Genomic DNA, 16,776 nt, shown 5'->3' on the forward strand with positions numbered 1-16,776 from the left:
AGCACTTGTAAAATTAGATTTCAGCACCTACTATCACTCAGTATATTGTTATTAGCAGTGGTAGCTCAAATGTTTTTTTTTTTTAGCTGGTAGGAAATTTTCTCAGTTGTCTTTCCAGATTGTTCAAAATGAGATCTAAATGGTACCTTGGTAGGAAATAAAATTTCTGTTTTGAAAGCAAATCAGACAGGGGAGGAGGTGGTATTTATTAACTCAACAGACATCTACCTATTCATTCCTAACTATGCAAGTTGTTAATATTTTTTCCAGTGGGGTAGTAATTTAAAAATGAGCAAAATAGCCTCTGCTTTCAAAGGGATTACAGTGTTGGGAGAAGGTGGGAGGAGTGGTCCATGTAGTCCAACATAAGAAGCACTGAGACCTCAATTACATTTCAGCATCACTACTGTCAGAGTTAGAACTTTTGCTGACATATTAATCCATCCAATGTCTAAATTGAACTGGAATTTTCTATATAAAAATTTAATATTTTCTATACTTACTAAAGAAATATCTTTTTTTTAAATTGTAAGGATTGTTCTTACCAGCATGCAAGGTGGCTACATTTCATGTGAGTTTGAATTGTGGAAATAATGTGAGATGGAAATATGAATAGATGCTTACTTCATGAATAAATTAAGAAATCATGTGAATCTTCACAAATGAAATATTTGCCAAAAAATGGCAAAACTTCAAAGTCAACCAGTCAAGTGACATATATTGGATTTTCTCTAGTGCTGCAGGCAGCACCCCTGAGCTGCTCACAGAAAGACTGGCCAGTTTTGTTCAGGGAAGATGTGACGTCATCGGAAATGCATCCCTCTCATAAAATATGACGTATATGAACTGCTAAATAAAGCCCCAGATCTATTTCTCAGTGTCCATCTGTGTGGATGTAGCTTCTCTTCTTTTCTTTACCATTCCCTTTCTTTGGCTTATGTACTACTTTTCATATTATAAGACTCAGTTCAAAAGAAGACCTTTCTGAAATGTTTCTTAATATCCTCTCCATTGAGTTTTCCTTGGTTTTTCCTTTCCTGGGTTCTCTTGGAGACTGGTACACATCTTTTTCTAGAAAACTGTGTTCCAGTTCAGTGCACATCTGATCTACTATTGTGAAGACAAATTCTGTGTCATAGGTTCTGGGAGGACAACGGTGCATAACACAACCTTCAGAGTGAGAACTCAATGTTTAAAAAATAAATTCATACATTTACATATTTATTTATAGAGCGCCTATACAATATACCAGGCACAATGTAATGAGCTCGAATTGGCAGTGACAAATTGGACAAATGGTCCTTGTGCAAACCTCTAGTTTAAACAGGAAGACAGATACTGAATAAATAATTAAAATGTGATGATAAAAGAAAGATAGGCTAGAGCTGAGAAACCTAAGCTTTTCCAGGGAATTAGAGAGCTAATCTCTGACCCTTATTTTTAAGCACCAACGTTGTTTAAATAGGAACTAATAGCGGGAGATGTGTTTCCCCAATCAGTACCAAAGGTTGAGGAACTCGCTGCCTGTAAGCTACTGAGAAAGTCTTAGATATCAGAATCCCTGTTACAGGTGCTCTGGCTAATTAGAGTATAACTATATTTAAATGGGTTACATATCATAGTATATGATAATTAAGATAGTAGATTTCTTGTTTCCAATGGATGGTCTGAGAAGAATGGCTTTGATGCAGAATGACAGGGAACTATAGACAAAATCAAATCCAGATGCCTTTGCTGCATCATTTTTCTGTTTGGTACCTTGGTTGGCATTATTTCCACCTGGTGATAGAACTTGAGCTGTTTCCTTGAAAGTGAATAATAAAGGAAGAACAATAAAATGGTTGCTGAAGATGAAGTTAAATATAGAAGAGTGTCACTTTATGATTCATTTATAAGTTTCTGATCTCAAAATTTTAATGAAATATATTGGATCTCCCATCTGCCAGCACACAGGATATCTTACAACTATTTATGGTAATATAATTAAAGCTGATTCTATATACATCCACAAGTCAAAGGCTCAATTTAGGAAGGTATAGGAATAACACTAATATTAATTTGGCTTAAGTGCCATGTCATTGGAGTGCCAAGGCAGCAAACACCAGGCTTACAGGTACAGACCACCCTATGCCTGTCATAGTGGATTGGGAAACTGAACTAGGGTGAAAACCCTGGCTTATGTTGTGACAGGCTGACAGGGGATAGGTTGCTATGCCACTTGTTGGAATTTTTAAAAATGTTATTAAGGGCTTCTGAGTCCCATTGCACCATAGCTACACCTGTTCTATGGTGCACTTGGTATTATATTTGTGCACAAGTCCTACTTTTCAAACGAGGAGTCTTTATCACTAATATATCTCCTGTCTAGCACAATGGCAGGTACATAGTAGCCATTTTGTAAATGTTAGGTGAGTAATTCAATTCAACTTGTTGAGCAAATATGCTTTGTCCTCTTCAGCTGAGGATACAACAATGAACCAAACAGGCAAAATCCAGCTCTCATGGTATTTGCATTCTAGTGGGGGAGAAGACAGATAATGGATGACAAGAACAACAAAATATGTAAGATGTTAGAGAGGAGGACTATGGAGAAAGAGAACGTGAGGTAAAGAGGAAAAAAATGTTGACGGGGTGTGGAGGTGTGTTGTTATTTTATATAGGATAGACCAAATATTGTTATTTTATATAGGATGGACATTTTATATAGGATTGATACATTTACTGAAGAATCATGAAGGGAACCAGGGGACAAGTCACTCAGATACCTAGGAGAAGATTTCACGAAGGCAGGAAGTGCAGCAAATGAAAATCCCTGAGATGCGGATGGATTGGGCTGATGGAAGAGAGATGCCACGAGGTCATGTGGATAGAGTGGAGTGAATATGGAGGTGAGGGATGGAGGCACAGTCATGGATAAGGAAAGAAAGGTGGAGATGGGAGGAGAGAAACAGCCACTGGGGTGAGGCTGGGGGAGTCTCAAAGGGCAGATCATGGAGGGCCTCATAACAGCATTATGAAACATTTTGGTTTTACCTTGAACAAGATAGGAGGATTTTGAGCAGAAGAGTGACATGGTATGTTGAGACTTTGTAGGGGGACAAAAGTGGAAGAAGGGAGACCAAATAGGTCTCTCTGAATAAATTAGTGGATGAATGAATGAAAGCCAATTAGGAAGCAGACAAAGAGGAATTCATTCTTGTGTGATTCCCAATGGTTTTCAATCAGGTATATACATTCACTCCACACTCCTGATTACTCTTATTTTTTAAAAAGGTTGTTTTTGGCCAGGCACAGTGGCTCTTGCTTGTAATCCTAGCTCTTTGGGAGACCAAGGTGGGCAGATCGTGTGAGTCCAGGAGGTCAAGACCAGCCTGGGCAATATGACGGGCAAACCCCATCTCTACAAAAAAAATACAAAAATTAGCTGGGTGTGGTGGCATATGCCTGTAGTTCCAGATACTCAGAAGGCTGAAATGGGAGGACTGCCTGAGGCTGGGAGGTTGAGGCTACCGTAAGCCATGATTGCGCCAATGCACTTCAGCCTGGGTGACAAAGAGAGACCCCAGCTCAAAAAATAAAATAAAAACTAAATGGTGTTTCTGTCTGCTTTTCTCAATTCAGGCCAACTTGATTTTCTAAGGTATAGGTCATAAGTAGTTGGTGATAAATATTTTTCAGAACTGGAATGACAGAAAATTATGCAAATTCTTTGTCCAGAGAAGATTCTGCAGAACAAATATGTATGAATAAAGCATATCTACAGCTAACACTCATGTTGTCTACTTGCTTTAACAGTTCAGATGTGTGCTCTGTAGGATGTAGCTTGTAATTTCTATTGATACATGAAGGTGGCAAATGGCCTTTCTGTTTTGAAGATGAAAGAGAAAGGACGTGGAAAATCCAGAGTCCATAGTGTTTACTTCTCTATAATATTCTGGGCATAGAATGAAATCTAGATGTTGTTTAAAGAGACATAAAGTTGAAAGGTCCTAGTGACTTGCTAGTACACTTAAAGGTGGAGTTATTAATTATATTAGTTTTCCAATATAATATTGTTAGATTTTGAGTTTTAAGTCTAAAACTAGTGTTTCTGAACTGTCAAGAGGATTTATGATTAGTTGTACCAATTTCCACTTAAAATATATATGGTGATCCAAGTTCTAATTATATTTAATTATCACTGTTTCAAAAAATTTTTATAATATAGTCTAGTGTTCTTTATACACATTTACTTTTTTTCCCCAGTTTTTAAAATTGTATTTAGTTTTCTGAAACAAGGTCTTGCTCTGCCACCCAAGCTGGAGTGCAGTGGGGTCATCATGACCCACTGCTGCCTCTGCCTCCCAGGCTCAAGCGAGCCTCCCACCTCAAATTCTTGAGTAGTTGGGACTACAGATGTGCACCACCACACTCAGCCAATTTTTGTATATTTTTGCAGAGGCAGGGTCTCCCTATGTTGCCAGGAGTGGTCTTGAACTCCTGGCCTCAGCAATCCACCTGCCTCAGCCTCCCAAAGTGCTGGGATTATAGGTGTGAGCCACTGTGCCTGGTTTCCCGTTCTTATTGTCATGAATACTAAGTTTTTCCAAACCCTAGTCTTTGTAAGTAAAAAAATTAAGAGCAATTCTTTCCTCACCTAGGTTTTCCCTTTGTTGATCAAATTCAGACATGGAATCATATTAATGACACTATTGAAAATAACTCTTAGCTTTTTAGTTTTCAGTATAGATCACTAATCACTTTTAATCTTTTTTTAGATTACAAATCCCTTTGTTAAGTGAAAAATGTTATAGTCTCTTTTTATAGATCAATGCACACATACACATGCATAAAATACACAGTATAATTTCAGGGAATCCATCAATTTTCTGAATCCTATCCATGGAATACTTTAGCAAGAAGTCAAATATTTAATTACATCACATACGCATTCAGATCAAGTCCATTGTCAGTATGTACACGTATAAGTGAAATCAGGCTCAGGTAAATAGGAGGTGGTGAATTTTTCCTAGAATTTTTACTTTGCTCTGATTATATTTTTTTCTCTTTCATTTTTGGTCAGTTTTTCCTTACTTAGTAAGGGTCACAGAAAACTTGTTCCCTTGCTACTTTAGGTGTTTTGGGAAGGTGTTTTTTCTTTCATGTCCTAATTCCAATGAACAATTGTTTTAATTTATATGTGGGTGATTCCCATCCAGACATGATCTGCACATTTACTTTTGTGAGACAATAAATTTCCTCATTGTTGACAGAACTGGGTTAGAGTTTTCTGTTATTTGCAATAAAAACAGAACCAAAGGTTTCTACAGTAAGTTCTCTTGATACATTTTTAAAAGCATGAAATCAATATTCCTAATGACATTTTAACCTCTATTCTAGCTGTGCCATCTACTATTGTTAACCGAATTATTTTTTTGCTTTTTAAAATAAAGAATGAAAAGGTTGTATTAGGATGTTTCACACTCAGCAGGCTAAAGTGTTCTATTTTTTCTGATAGTGGACCAAGTATCAGGCTTACTTGCTTGGATCAGCTCCTTTGAAGTAGGCATTGACTGTTTCTGTAAATGCTGCTGCAACAGGGAGCGTGTCCTGGGCTCCCATGGTTAGGGGGCTGGGTCCCCTGGAAGAGCCTGCATGAAATGAAAAGTTTTCATTTATTATGCAAATAGGAGACACTTTAGTGTATGTGAAACTAACAGCCCATTAAAGGATTAAGGAATAAAATCTACCCCCTAATGTAGAAAAGTAAATGCTCTAAGAACCATAACTCTGTATATTCAACATAGAGCTCAAGTATTTAAAAGAAAATATTTGGCTGGTTTACAGACAAACACACTTGAAATTAATTCAATTATGTATTTTGCTACAGAAACGAAAATCCAAGCAGAACAAAGGCACGGAGGTTTTCAAATGTTTTGCATAAAACATAAGGCAGTATTTGCATGACAGTTTGTACAGCAGGTGGTTAATAAAGACAATTACTAGTTTCCTATTTGAGCATTCAGTCCAATAAATTGCCCATACTCAAAACTTTTTTCACTTTGAATAGCAGCCAAGTGGTATCACATAACCCATTTGTTTTTTTCTGGATATTTCCATTTCAAAAAGCCCAGTTACTCTCAGATCAAGTAAGCTCAAGTTTACATGTCCAAAAACATACACAACCAAAATATACGCATCGACTTAGTACAACACATAAATGCACTAATTCACACTATTAAAAGTAACAGAAGCTCTCAGGGCACTCACTGGGTGCCTTACATGAAAAATCTCATTCCAATTCCACATCTGCCCAGTGGGATGGGTATGATTATTCCCATTTTGTGGAAGAGGAAACAGAAGCTCCATGTATGTGACTTGTCCAAGATAATAGTTAAGTGGCAAAACAAAAATTCAAACCTAGGATTATCTCCCTATAAAACTCATGTTTTTCCCACCATACCATGGAGTGTTCCAAATGAATCATTTTCCTGAATCATTTTGCTGTGTGTAGCTTCTGAAAATATCAACGTTTAGGATTATTGTTTTTGTTATTGATCTCTATGCATGGTATTGAACAGTAAAGTTTTGGTAATTGTTACATAAAGTATTTAATTGTGTCACATACTCACTGCTTCCCCTTCCTGCCAAACACTGCATTTACTTCTCCCCACTACTGGCATAGACTACAAACTTTAGTGTTATGTTTGTTTTCTTTTGCCTTCAATAACTTTTTGTCCTCTTCTCCAGGTCTGAAAATAATCTACCAATTGTACACCTCCCTCTTCAATAAAGCTTTCCTTGATCATTTTAGTTCATTCTAGTCTCTTTTCTATCTCCTCTTGGCTTTCAATATCTTGGACTTGGCAATTGACAATTAATTTAACAAACAGTTATCTAATATCTACTATGTATCAGGTATTATGGTAGGTACTGGGGAGTCAATGAGTACTTTGTCAATAGTACTTAGTCCTCAATGAGTTACAGTTCAATGTGCTGATGTTATCAGCAGCAGCATGCCAATCATCAACATCATCAACATTTGCTAATCTTAATTACCTCCATTAACATTATTTGTTGCACACTTACTAAGTGTTTTATATATTACCTATATAAATGTATGAAGTAAGTATTGTCTTCATTTTACAGTTTGATGGAACCAAGGCGCAAAGAGTTTATACAACTTGTTCAGTCCTGCACAGCTGGTTTGCATAAAGTTTAAGATTGGCACTAGGATATGTATGAGTTCGAAGTTTCAACTCTGAAGGCTTTATTATTTTGCCTTCTTACTAGGGAATTACAGTACCAAGTGCACAATTATAGTGCCACTGGGTGAGTCTGAAGTTAGAGTGTTCATGCTAAGTCTTCGCTGCCCATAGAGCCCTAAATTTTAAAAGGAAGGAACAATGGCATTAGCTTCTTTAATGAGACCGTGACACTCCCTAAAACCTAGCCTGCACTATATTGGCCTTTCACTAAATAAATGCTGAATTATCCACAGTTGGGTCTCAGAAAAGTAAGGTTTGTGCGCATTTATAAACAATAAAGGCACAATAAACACAGGCCATTATTTGTAGTAGTGTTGTTCAGTTTATTTGCTCACTCATTAGTTCAACTGTTTATTGAGCAACTACCAGATTTTGGAGAAGAATGGCTAATGGCTTCTCTAGCTGTTGGTTAGAACTAGGCCACGGTGTTAAGAGGGCTGAACTGTTCTATCAGGGTCTTTTTCACTATGCGATTGAAACTTGGTGAGGAGGATAGATAAATCTACAATCAAATAAAGAGATTTGATAAATTCTTTAAAAGAATGGTAGGAGCAAAGCTCTATGAAAGCACTTAAGGCTGCTTGTATAGGTCAGCATAGGTTTCATTAAGATGATGTCGGAACTGAGGTCTGAGGATGAATATGACCTCACAAATGGTAGAAGGAATGAGGCCCACCGTGTGTGTACATGGGGAGCTGAGCATACACATTTTGAGGAACCACAGGAAGCGTGGTGTTGTGTGTGTATGTGAGTGTAGTGGGTATTGAAGGTGACAGGAGCAAGGTAATTTGAGTATGAGGCTTGGGGAGTTAGCAATTAGGTCATGAAGAATTTTATATAAATATTTAGAAAAATTTGTCTTCATAGCCATTAAAATCATAATTCATTTTTGATAATCTAATACAAATCTAAGAATACTTTTCAGAGCCAAGCACACATATATGCATCATTTTTATTATTTAAAGTAGCATTATAAATTTCCTGAGGTTCTTGAAGTTTTGAAACTAGGGTTAGAACACACTGAATGGAAAGTGGAGGCCTCTGAAGTATTTGAAACAGGGGCGATTTGCAATGGACTTGAGTTTAGGGCATGCTAGCGATGTAAATGTGTGAAGTAAGTATTATCTTCATTTTACAGTTCAATGGAAACAAGGCTCAAAGTGTGGTGAATAATTTAGTGAAGGAGACAATAATGTCGGTGAGGATATTTCTTAGGAAAAACGATAAAAACGGGAAATACAGGTGTTAGTATAGAAAGGGAATGTCATCATCATAATATTTTTCAATTCTGCAAAGCATTTAATAGTCTTCTACGATAGTCTTGTGAACAAAATAGTAAAAGTTGTATGGATCATGGTCTTGCCAAGGGAACTGACAATTAGACAAATCACAATATCCAAAGAGCATGAATCAGTAGCTATACATACATTGTGAAGGAAATCTCTAGTGGATTATCTCAGAGATTGGTCCCTAGCCTTGGGATCTTCAGTGGCTTGGACAAAACTCAATGAAGTGCTCAGAAAGGGCACACTGTAGTGGCTAAGAGCATGGGATTTGGCATCAGACATACCTGGGATTGAGTCCTGTCTCTGACACTTGTTATCTAAATGATCTTTGGCAGGGATGATGTCATGATACCCATTTTGTAGGCCTGTTCTGAGGATAAAATGAGGCAAAGCATTTAGCACAGCGCTAGAACCACAGTAAGCACTCAGTAATGATTAACTATTTTTATGATGATCATCATGGCAGATTCATTAAAAGTGCTAAAAATTTTCTTAAATTTTTGAGGTACTAAACTGGAAGTTATAAGAAAAATATCATCAGAAACAAATGTAAAATTCTTATATATCAAGATTTAAAATTAATGAAACAATTGTGGTTTGTGAAAACTTGCTTGGTAGAAGAATATGTGAAAAGAAAGCACCTGGAGGTTTTATTTGATCATCAACTTTCTATTATTGAGTTCTAAACATCTTCCCTAGCTTGGGCTATATCAAAGGATGAGTAAGACGTACATCACTAGAAATGATGGTTGTACCGCTTTTAGTTTGCTTGTGTGCTTTGTTTTAAAGCTCATCGATGGGAATCGAAACACATATCCACAAGTTAAAGACCACACTCTTCAGTGTAACGATACACCAGGCCATCTGTGGCGTGATCGAGACCCATTTCTCCTTACCCACATCCTCCCCCGCCCCAACAACAATGCCTCCTCTAGCTATGTTCAGCTCTGAACACCATAGTCCTTATTGTAGAATTGATCAATAATGCCAGGGAAGCAGAAAAACACAAAACAACAAACATTTACAAAGAACCTTCTTACCTCTAAGGATCCAAAATTTACAACCCTAATTTCTTCGCATCCCTATACATTGCATTGATATCCCATTTTGTGTTTTACTTTTTCCTACTTACAATATTCCTTATTGCTATTTGGTCTACGTATCATTTCCCACAACTATTTTGTTTTGCTACAGACATTCTCCTAATGTTGAACCACTTCTAGAGAGCAAACAAAATCCATATTTGTATAACCTGGTATTCTTTTCCTTTTTCAATTTCCTTAAGATGTAATTTATTCCTACAAAGTAGAATGACCAAATTCAAAGGCAGATCAATGTTTAATTGACAAGAATACCAGGTGTTTTGCATAAAGATTATACTCAATGAAAATGATATGAGTAATAAATGAATGCTTTTGTTCCCCCACAGCACCTCAGAGAGTTTTTGTTTAGTCTCTTTACTGGAAAACAGGGCTAAAACCAGAAGAGTGTCCAACATGATGAGAAATTCAAACCTATGGCCTAAGAGGACTAAAAGTGGACTGGAAATTGTTTTCTAATAACTGAAATAATATTAACAGACAGCAACTCTGGAGACCAGAGTTCAATGCTATAGATCTGTAAGTTAATAGCTCTGTAGCCTTGGGGAAATCTACTAGATTAGTGTTAGGTTCTCTCGATCGCCAAATGAAGGCAATAGACTGCATAGTGTCTGTGTTTTAAGTTCCTATGATTTTAAGTTATCTATAGGCATTTAAAATTTTTACAGTAAGAACAACTTTTTAACAGAAGAATAAACTGCCCTGAAAACAGCCTATCCTCACTGGGGATTTGAGTAGATCTGGCATATTTCTGAGACACTACCATGTGCAAGATAGTGGTGAGAACACAAATATGTAGTCTTTCAGGAAGAAAAGGCATAAACATATGGAAAACTAATAATAATGTATGCAAACAAGAGGTTAGGTAACACAATAGTGTAAGTGACACCGCTATGGCATTATTTCACTGCAAGATTAATTACCAAATGAGTGGTGTGGCAGATGCTATTAGTTGATTTCACAAAGGAAACCTGGACCCTAGAGTCATATAGACTTGGGTGTGAATCCTGGCTCTTTGGCTTACAATCTCTGTCTAAGGACCATGTATTTCAATCTCTCTGTAATCCGTTTCCTCATCTTAAGATGGTATAAAGATAGTATCAATGTTAAAGGTTCATGGTGAACATCAGATAGGGTAACATTTGTGAAGTACCTAACGTGGTATGCACCTGAAAAGCACATGACTAATATTAATGTTTTTGTTGCTGTCATTTTGTCAGGGTGAGCTTTACTGATGCTGTTGAATTAGAGTTGGTTCTTTGAAGTTGAGTAGGTTTTTAGGCAGAAACAAAGGGAGATATAAAACAAATAGAATTCTTCACTGTGCATGGAGTTAGAATTTTTTCAGCTTCCTTCTGTCACTAAAATTCTATCCTATATTCTGTGCATGTGTGCCACATTTTTCCCATATCACATAGGTGGCTATTATGTTGACTTAAGTGGTTTGATATAATATTTGTGTCAACAGGAGATAAAGTTGGTTGAATACATGTTTATTTTATTCAAATAAATTTATTATTTGAATAATCAAAATCGATTTATTGAAATGTGAGTTCCTATAATAATTAGAGATTGTGGTAGCTGCTGAGGGATACACAGAAATGTACGAGGCATACCCTTCCCTCTATGGAGTTTATTGTATAAAAGAGGATTATAATATTAAATACACATGAAACACTATATGAAGTTAGAGAATAGTTTAATATTGTAATTGTTATATTATTGTTGTTAATAATAATTTACGAATAATTCAATTGGAGGCAGTATTTATTGACATAGCTTTTATGTCTGTCTTTCTGTCCTTCGATAACATCAAAAATCAAACACTATTGTGGCTTTATGTTCTTTGTACATTGGAGTTTACACAGGCTAGGTATAATTATCTGCAGCCCAAGGTAACCCTGCTGGTAAGTGGCAAAGCTGAAATTCAGTCCTAGGTTTTCTGGCTCTCTTGATGGTAGTTGTAACAGGAATGAAAATTTCTGTCTCTTATTGTATACCAACCAGTATTCAAAGGATTTTACTTATATTAATTATTATTATTTTTTCTTTTTTTTATTGCATTTTAGGTTTTGGGGTACATGTGAAGAACATGCAAGAATGTTGCATAGGTACACACATGGCAGTGTGATTTCCTGCCTTCCTCCCCTTCACCTATATCTGGCATTACTCCCCATGCTATCTCTCCCCAACTCTACTCTGTAAGTTTATGAGTGCTGTAAGTACCATTCTTGCTCCTGTTTTGCAGATGAGAAAATGGAGGTTTCAAGTCATTCAACAGCCTTGCCATGGTCACCTGGCAAGTAAAGAATCAAAGCAAGCAGTGCCTGACTCTGGGTGCCACCCTCCTCCCTACCTTGCTCAAGGAGCTTAGAAGTCAGGAGAAAGCTATCTTAGGAACCTGATGACATGTTTGTGGTACCCCCAGAAGGATGAGTGGCTGCCATTAGCCTGTGGACCTCTGACAAAAAAGCAACTCTAGAGTACTGGGAAGCTATTGACATGCACACTTGCGGGCTTCTGAAGAATAGAAGAGGGCACAGAGGGTCACCGATGTGTGACTGTGTGTTTTCTGAAAGGCAGTTTTCTGTGACTCGCATTACCGCAAGGTCACACAGACAATGTAGACAGCCTGAGGCTAAAAATAAATTTGTAATAGCAGAATGACATCTGACCTCTTTTAAAGATGAGGTCCTTAATTTATGAAAGTATTTCATGAGGAGACAAATGAAAAGTGAATGGGGAAGGAATACATACTCTATATTTAAGTGTTTTAAGAAGAGAAAGAGTTTTTAGAAGAGTGAGAAAAAGTTTGGAAAAAAAAAAAAAGATGAAAGAGCCAAAAAAGCAAAATGCACAGGTACAGTAATGGAAGATTTCCTTTATACATAAGTGATTGTTTGCCTCCTGAGTTTAATCAAGGTGCCTTCTATCCACTACTGCCAATCATGTGCAGTGAGCAAGCCAGCGTTCTGGCAGGCCAGGGTCCCCTTGCCGTGCACTTTCTCCATTTTCTGTATAATCTCTTCCACTTTGCAATGTTGCAACTTCTCCCACCAAAACCGGCTCATGAAGGCAACTTATTTTCAGTTGTTTTACATTTAGTATAAATCTATGTCAGACTAGCAGCTCCCTCAGGGGTGATATGGTATTTGTCACAAAATTAACAATAAATGGTAATATCTATTATGTAATGTGTTCAAGCTCTGTGCAATCATTCACGTGTGCTATCTCTTGTAATTTGCACCACCATCTCACCAAGTAGGTGCTATTTTAAACATCTCTTTCTTATTGATGAGGAAAGTTAGAATGCTTAAGTAACCTGCCTCAAAGTCAGTTAACAAATGCCTGCAATGGGAGTCTAGGATGGTGTCAGACGGTGTGGGCTTCAGTCTTGACTGTGCTGCTTCAATACTTGACCTGAGCTGGTCAGTGATTCTAGTCACACCTCTGTTAAATTAGGACAATAGTGCCAGTGCTCCCAGTCTTATCCAAATTCAGGAAGGCTCTGCACCACTAATGTCAGATTCCATGAGAGCTGCATATTTTACCTTCTGTTCATCTGGCGTTGGAAATAGTCACCCCAAAAACACAATCTGAAGCATGGACAGCAGGAGAGAGTGGTCTGATTTGTTTAAAGACTGTTGTCTCCATTTTGCAGGCTATTAGGCCCACCTTACAAGTTCTGCTGCAGGTAGGAGGCAAATGATCCTTATGCCCAGGGATGACAATGCAGGGATATAACCAACAGATGGAGACATCAGAAAGTCTCAGAGTGCATAGAAGAGAGACGATGTTCCAGAAGATGCATAAAGCAACAAAGAGTGAAAATTAGACTAGCTTTTTCTTTAAAAGCTGATAATATTAGTTAGAATTAGAAAAAGCATAAATTAGACCCAATTCTACAATAGTTTATAGAATATGTTATGACAAAGAGACTGTGGAAAGAGGTTGAATTAATTTTGAATCTGAATTTTATCCCCTGCTCTGTGACCCTGAAAAGTTATCTGATCTCTCTGAGTTTTAGCTTCATCATATTGTAAAATGAAGATAGTACCTTTTACAGACATTGGGAAGGTTAAATATGATGACATAGGATATTCTATGTTCTTGTTATTTGAGGATAGTCAATAACAGAGAAGTCATTTAACAATTAAGGTACTTAAACTGGATATTAAAATTTCACAGTACATAAGGATAGAAAGGTTTGATTGAGATTCTAAGTTGACATGAACTAAACTTGTGAACCAATCTTTTATTAACAAAGTTTAAGCTACATTAATAAGTTCTTAGAATGAACAAAAATAATTTGTGTTGATATTTTTGAGAAGCATATATTTTTCTGATAAAATTGTATTATAGCTTTACACACCACCGAGATTCAGATTTGGCTTTGATTCACAATCGTAAATGGAGCCATTATCGCAGAATTAATTGAGAGTTTTATAAATTCTTCTAAGTTTCTCTCAGTTTCTTGTCTTTCTTTTGAAGTGGCTCTGATGTAAGCTTACATCTTTCCCTCTTAGTAATTAATAGATAGTTTTAATATCTGTTAAATTCTAAACTGACAATGACTTTGAGTGTGATGAAAAGTTTTACATCATCAATTTCACTGACTTCATGGAATCCTGTATCTTTCCTAAGACTGGCAATTTCACTTTGCAATAAATATGCCTTGTATTTGCATGGCAGATCCATTGTTTATATGATCAGATGTTTATGGAAAAACTTACTGGATACTGCATTCATGGAATGGGTGAGATAGATGCTAGTGGGTTTTCTTTGTTTGTTTGTTTTCTTTTCTTTTGAGATGGAGTTTTCTCTTGTCCCCCAGGCTAGCGTGCAATGGCTTAATCTCAGCTCACTGCAAACTCCACCTCCTGAGTTCAAGCGATTTTCCCACCTCAACCTCCTGAGTCACTGGGATTGCAGGCACGCGCCACCAGGCCTGGCTAATTTTTGTATTTTTAGTAGAGATGGGGTTTCACCAGGTTGGCCAGGCTGGCCTTGAACTCCTGACCTCAGGTGATTTGTCCGCCTCAGCCTTCCAAAGTGCTAGGATTATAGTCATGAGCCACCAGGCCTGGTGGATGCTAGTGTTAATCTGGGAAAAAGTGTATTAGAATGGGGACTAAGGTTATAAGTAAATACTTTTATGTTGCTGTGGTCTTTGCTTGTCTTCAGAATCCTGTAACTGCAAGGTAACCAATATTGAACACGGGGGTAAAGAGTTTCATTAGGGCTGGGCTCAGTGGCTCACGCCTGTAATCTCAGCACTTTGGGAGGCTGAAGCTGGTGGATCACAAAGTCAAGAGATCAAGACCATCCTGGCCAACATGGTAAAACCCCATCTCTACAAAAATACAAAAAAGCTAGCTGGGCATGGTGATGCACACCTGGTAGTCCTAGCTACTTGGGAGGCTGAGGCTGGAGAATCTCTTGAACCTGGGAGGCAGAGGTTGCAGAGATCATGCCACTGCTTTCCGGTCTGGTGACAGAGCAAGACTGTGTCTCAAAAAAAAAAAAAAGTTTAATTAGTTTATGTAAATTACAGTTACTGACACACAGTAAAACTCGATAACTTGGCAGCCATTATCATTAGCAGTGAAGAAGAATTTGCCTGATAGTCATGATAGGTAACATATTGTTTCAGGTTCTCCTCAGCACCTTATGCATTTCCTATATGACAGAAGCATAAAAAGAAAAGTAGAAATTCTTTCTGTATAGTTCAGTATAAAGGACTGTATTATGAGAGCTTAACTTAAAAAGGTAAATATTTTCCTGTGACCTGGTGACTCTTAGCTGAAGTGATGATTTATAAAGTTACTTTTTTATCATAGCAAAAACTTTTCAAAAACGTTTAGAATAGGTTTGGAAGAAAAGGAGTCAAAATGAAGTTATTACATGGAAATTTTTATTTTTTTCCCTTTTCTCTAAATATTGGAATATTATGATTATAGTTGGCTTAGATTATATAAAATATATCTTATACGTGTAGAATTGTGTGTGTGCATGCTGCATATAAAAATCTATCTTTATACAACATTTTCTTGGGTGTTTTGATAGTCTTATACTATTTATTAATAATGCTAGGATGAGAACTAAAAGAGTATATACTTTCTGAATTCTGGGTACTGCACTAAATGTTCCACATGCATTCCCTTATTAAATCCTCACACTTTTAAGAAAGATGTATTGTTATCCCCACTTTATAGCTGACAAACCGATGCTTAAAACAGTCAAGAAGCTTCTGTAAGTGCTGCATTGGCTTCTCCTGTCCTGAGGTAAGTAGCAACACTTGACCTGCTGAGTGAGAATACAGAGGAAAAAGGGCAAACCTCAAAAAGGGAGGAACAATATTACTGTGTGCTTGCTATGAGCTAGATACCGTCTTTTATGCTTTACATATAGTGCATCATTTAATTATCACTACAACCAGTATCCAGAAAGGCATTACTTCATATTACAGATCAAGAAACTGAGTGTGAGAGCAGAGAACAATTTACCCATGTTTTTGCAGCCAGTAAATGGTGGAGTCAGTTCAAACCTAGATCCACTTGACTCCACACTTTTCCATATAAGACCCCTATAGGCTTCGTTGTCACCCACGGTGGCACTGGGTGAGTTATCCTTGTTACATGCTTTTCAGAGTGCTACATGTTCTCCTTCATGAAAATGAAGAAAGTGTACTTATGAAAGTCAGTTCTTAAAGAGTGGAGTTAAGAGTACTGAATTTCTGAGTATGAAAATAGGATTAAAGTTATTTCCAGTCTTCCTTTTCATAAGCCTCTGCCCACTTGCCCTGGTTATATATATATTTTATGTGCAAAATTTTTTTGCTTTTCAAATTCTGTTCAGTCCAGAAACATACAATCAATTGACATTTTTCATCATGTTTTGTAGAGAATTTTTCTTCAGCCTGGGTCTATGCCTAGAGCACCTAAGCTGTCATCCAAAATTAATGCTGAGTTGAATTAACTTCCTAAAATGTTTGACTCAGAAAATAAGAAACTTACACTTTCTTTTTATCCTCCAAGTCAGAACAAGTACATTCAACAAAAATACTATTGCTAAATATGAACACAAAACAGAAGACAAAGCCATAATAATAATTAAAGGAAAGTGAATGCACACTTGCTCAAA

At 36.9% G+C, this 16,776-nt stretch overlaps 1 protein-coding gene across 2 annotated transcripts in view; it reads right to left on the bottom strand.

The window, feature by feature from the left end:
• Window positions 1-16,776, bottom strand: part of SGIP1 (SH3GL interacting endocytic adaptor 1) — a 119,481-nt gene that overhangs the window by 21,820 nt on the left and 80,885 nt on the right. For both annotated transcript variants that reach the window (XM_037740021.1, XM_037740020.1), the window contains one exon: window positions 5,519-5,630. In XM_037740021.1, coding sequence (XP_037595949.1) covers window positions 5,519-5,630 — 112 coding nt within the window. The remainder of the gene's footprint in view (window positions 1-5,518; window positions 5,631-16,776) is intronic.

Source organism: Cebus imitator, unplaced genomic scaffold, assembly GCF_001604975.1.
Source record: "Cebus imitator isolate Cc_AM_T3 unplaced genomic scaffold, Cebus_imitator-1.0 Scaffold3, whole genome shotgun sequence".
Lineage (NCBI taxonomy): Eukaryota > Metazoa > Chordata > Mammalia > Primates > Cebidae > Cebus > Cebus imitator.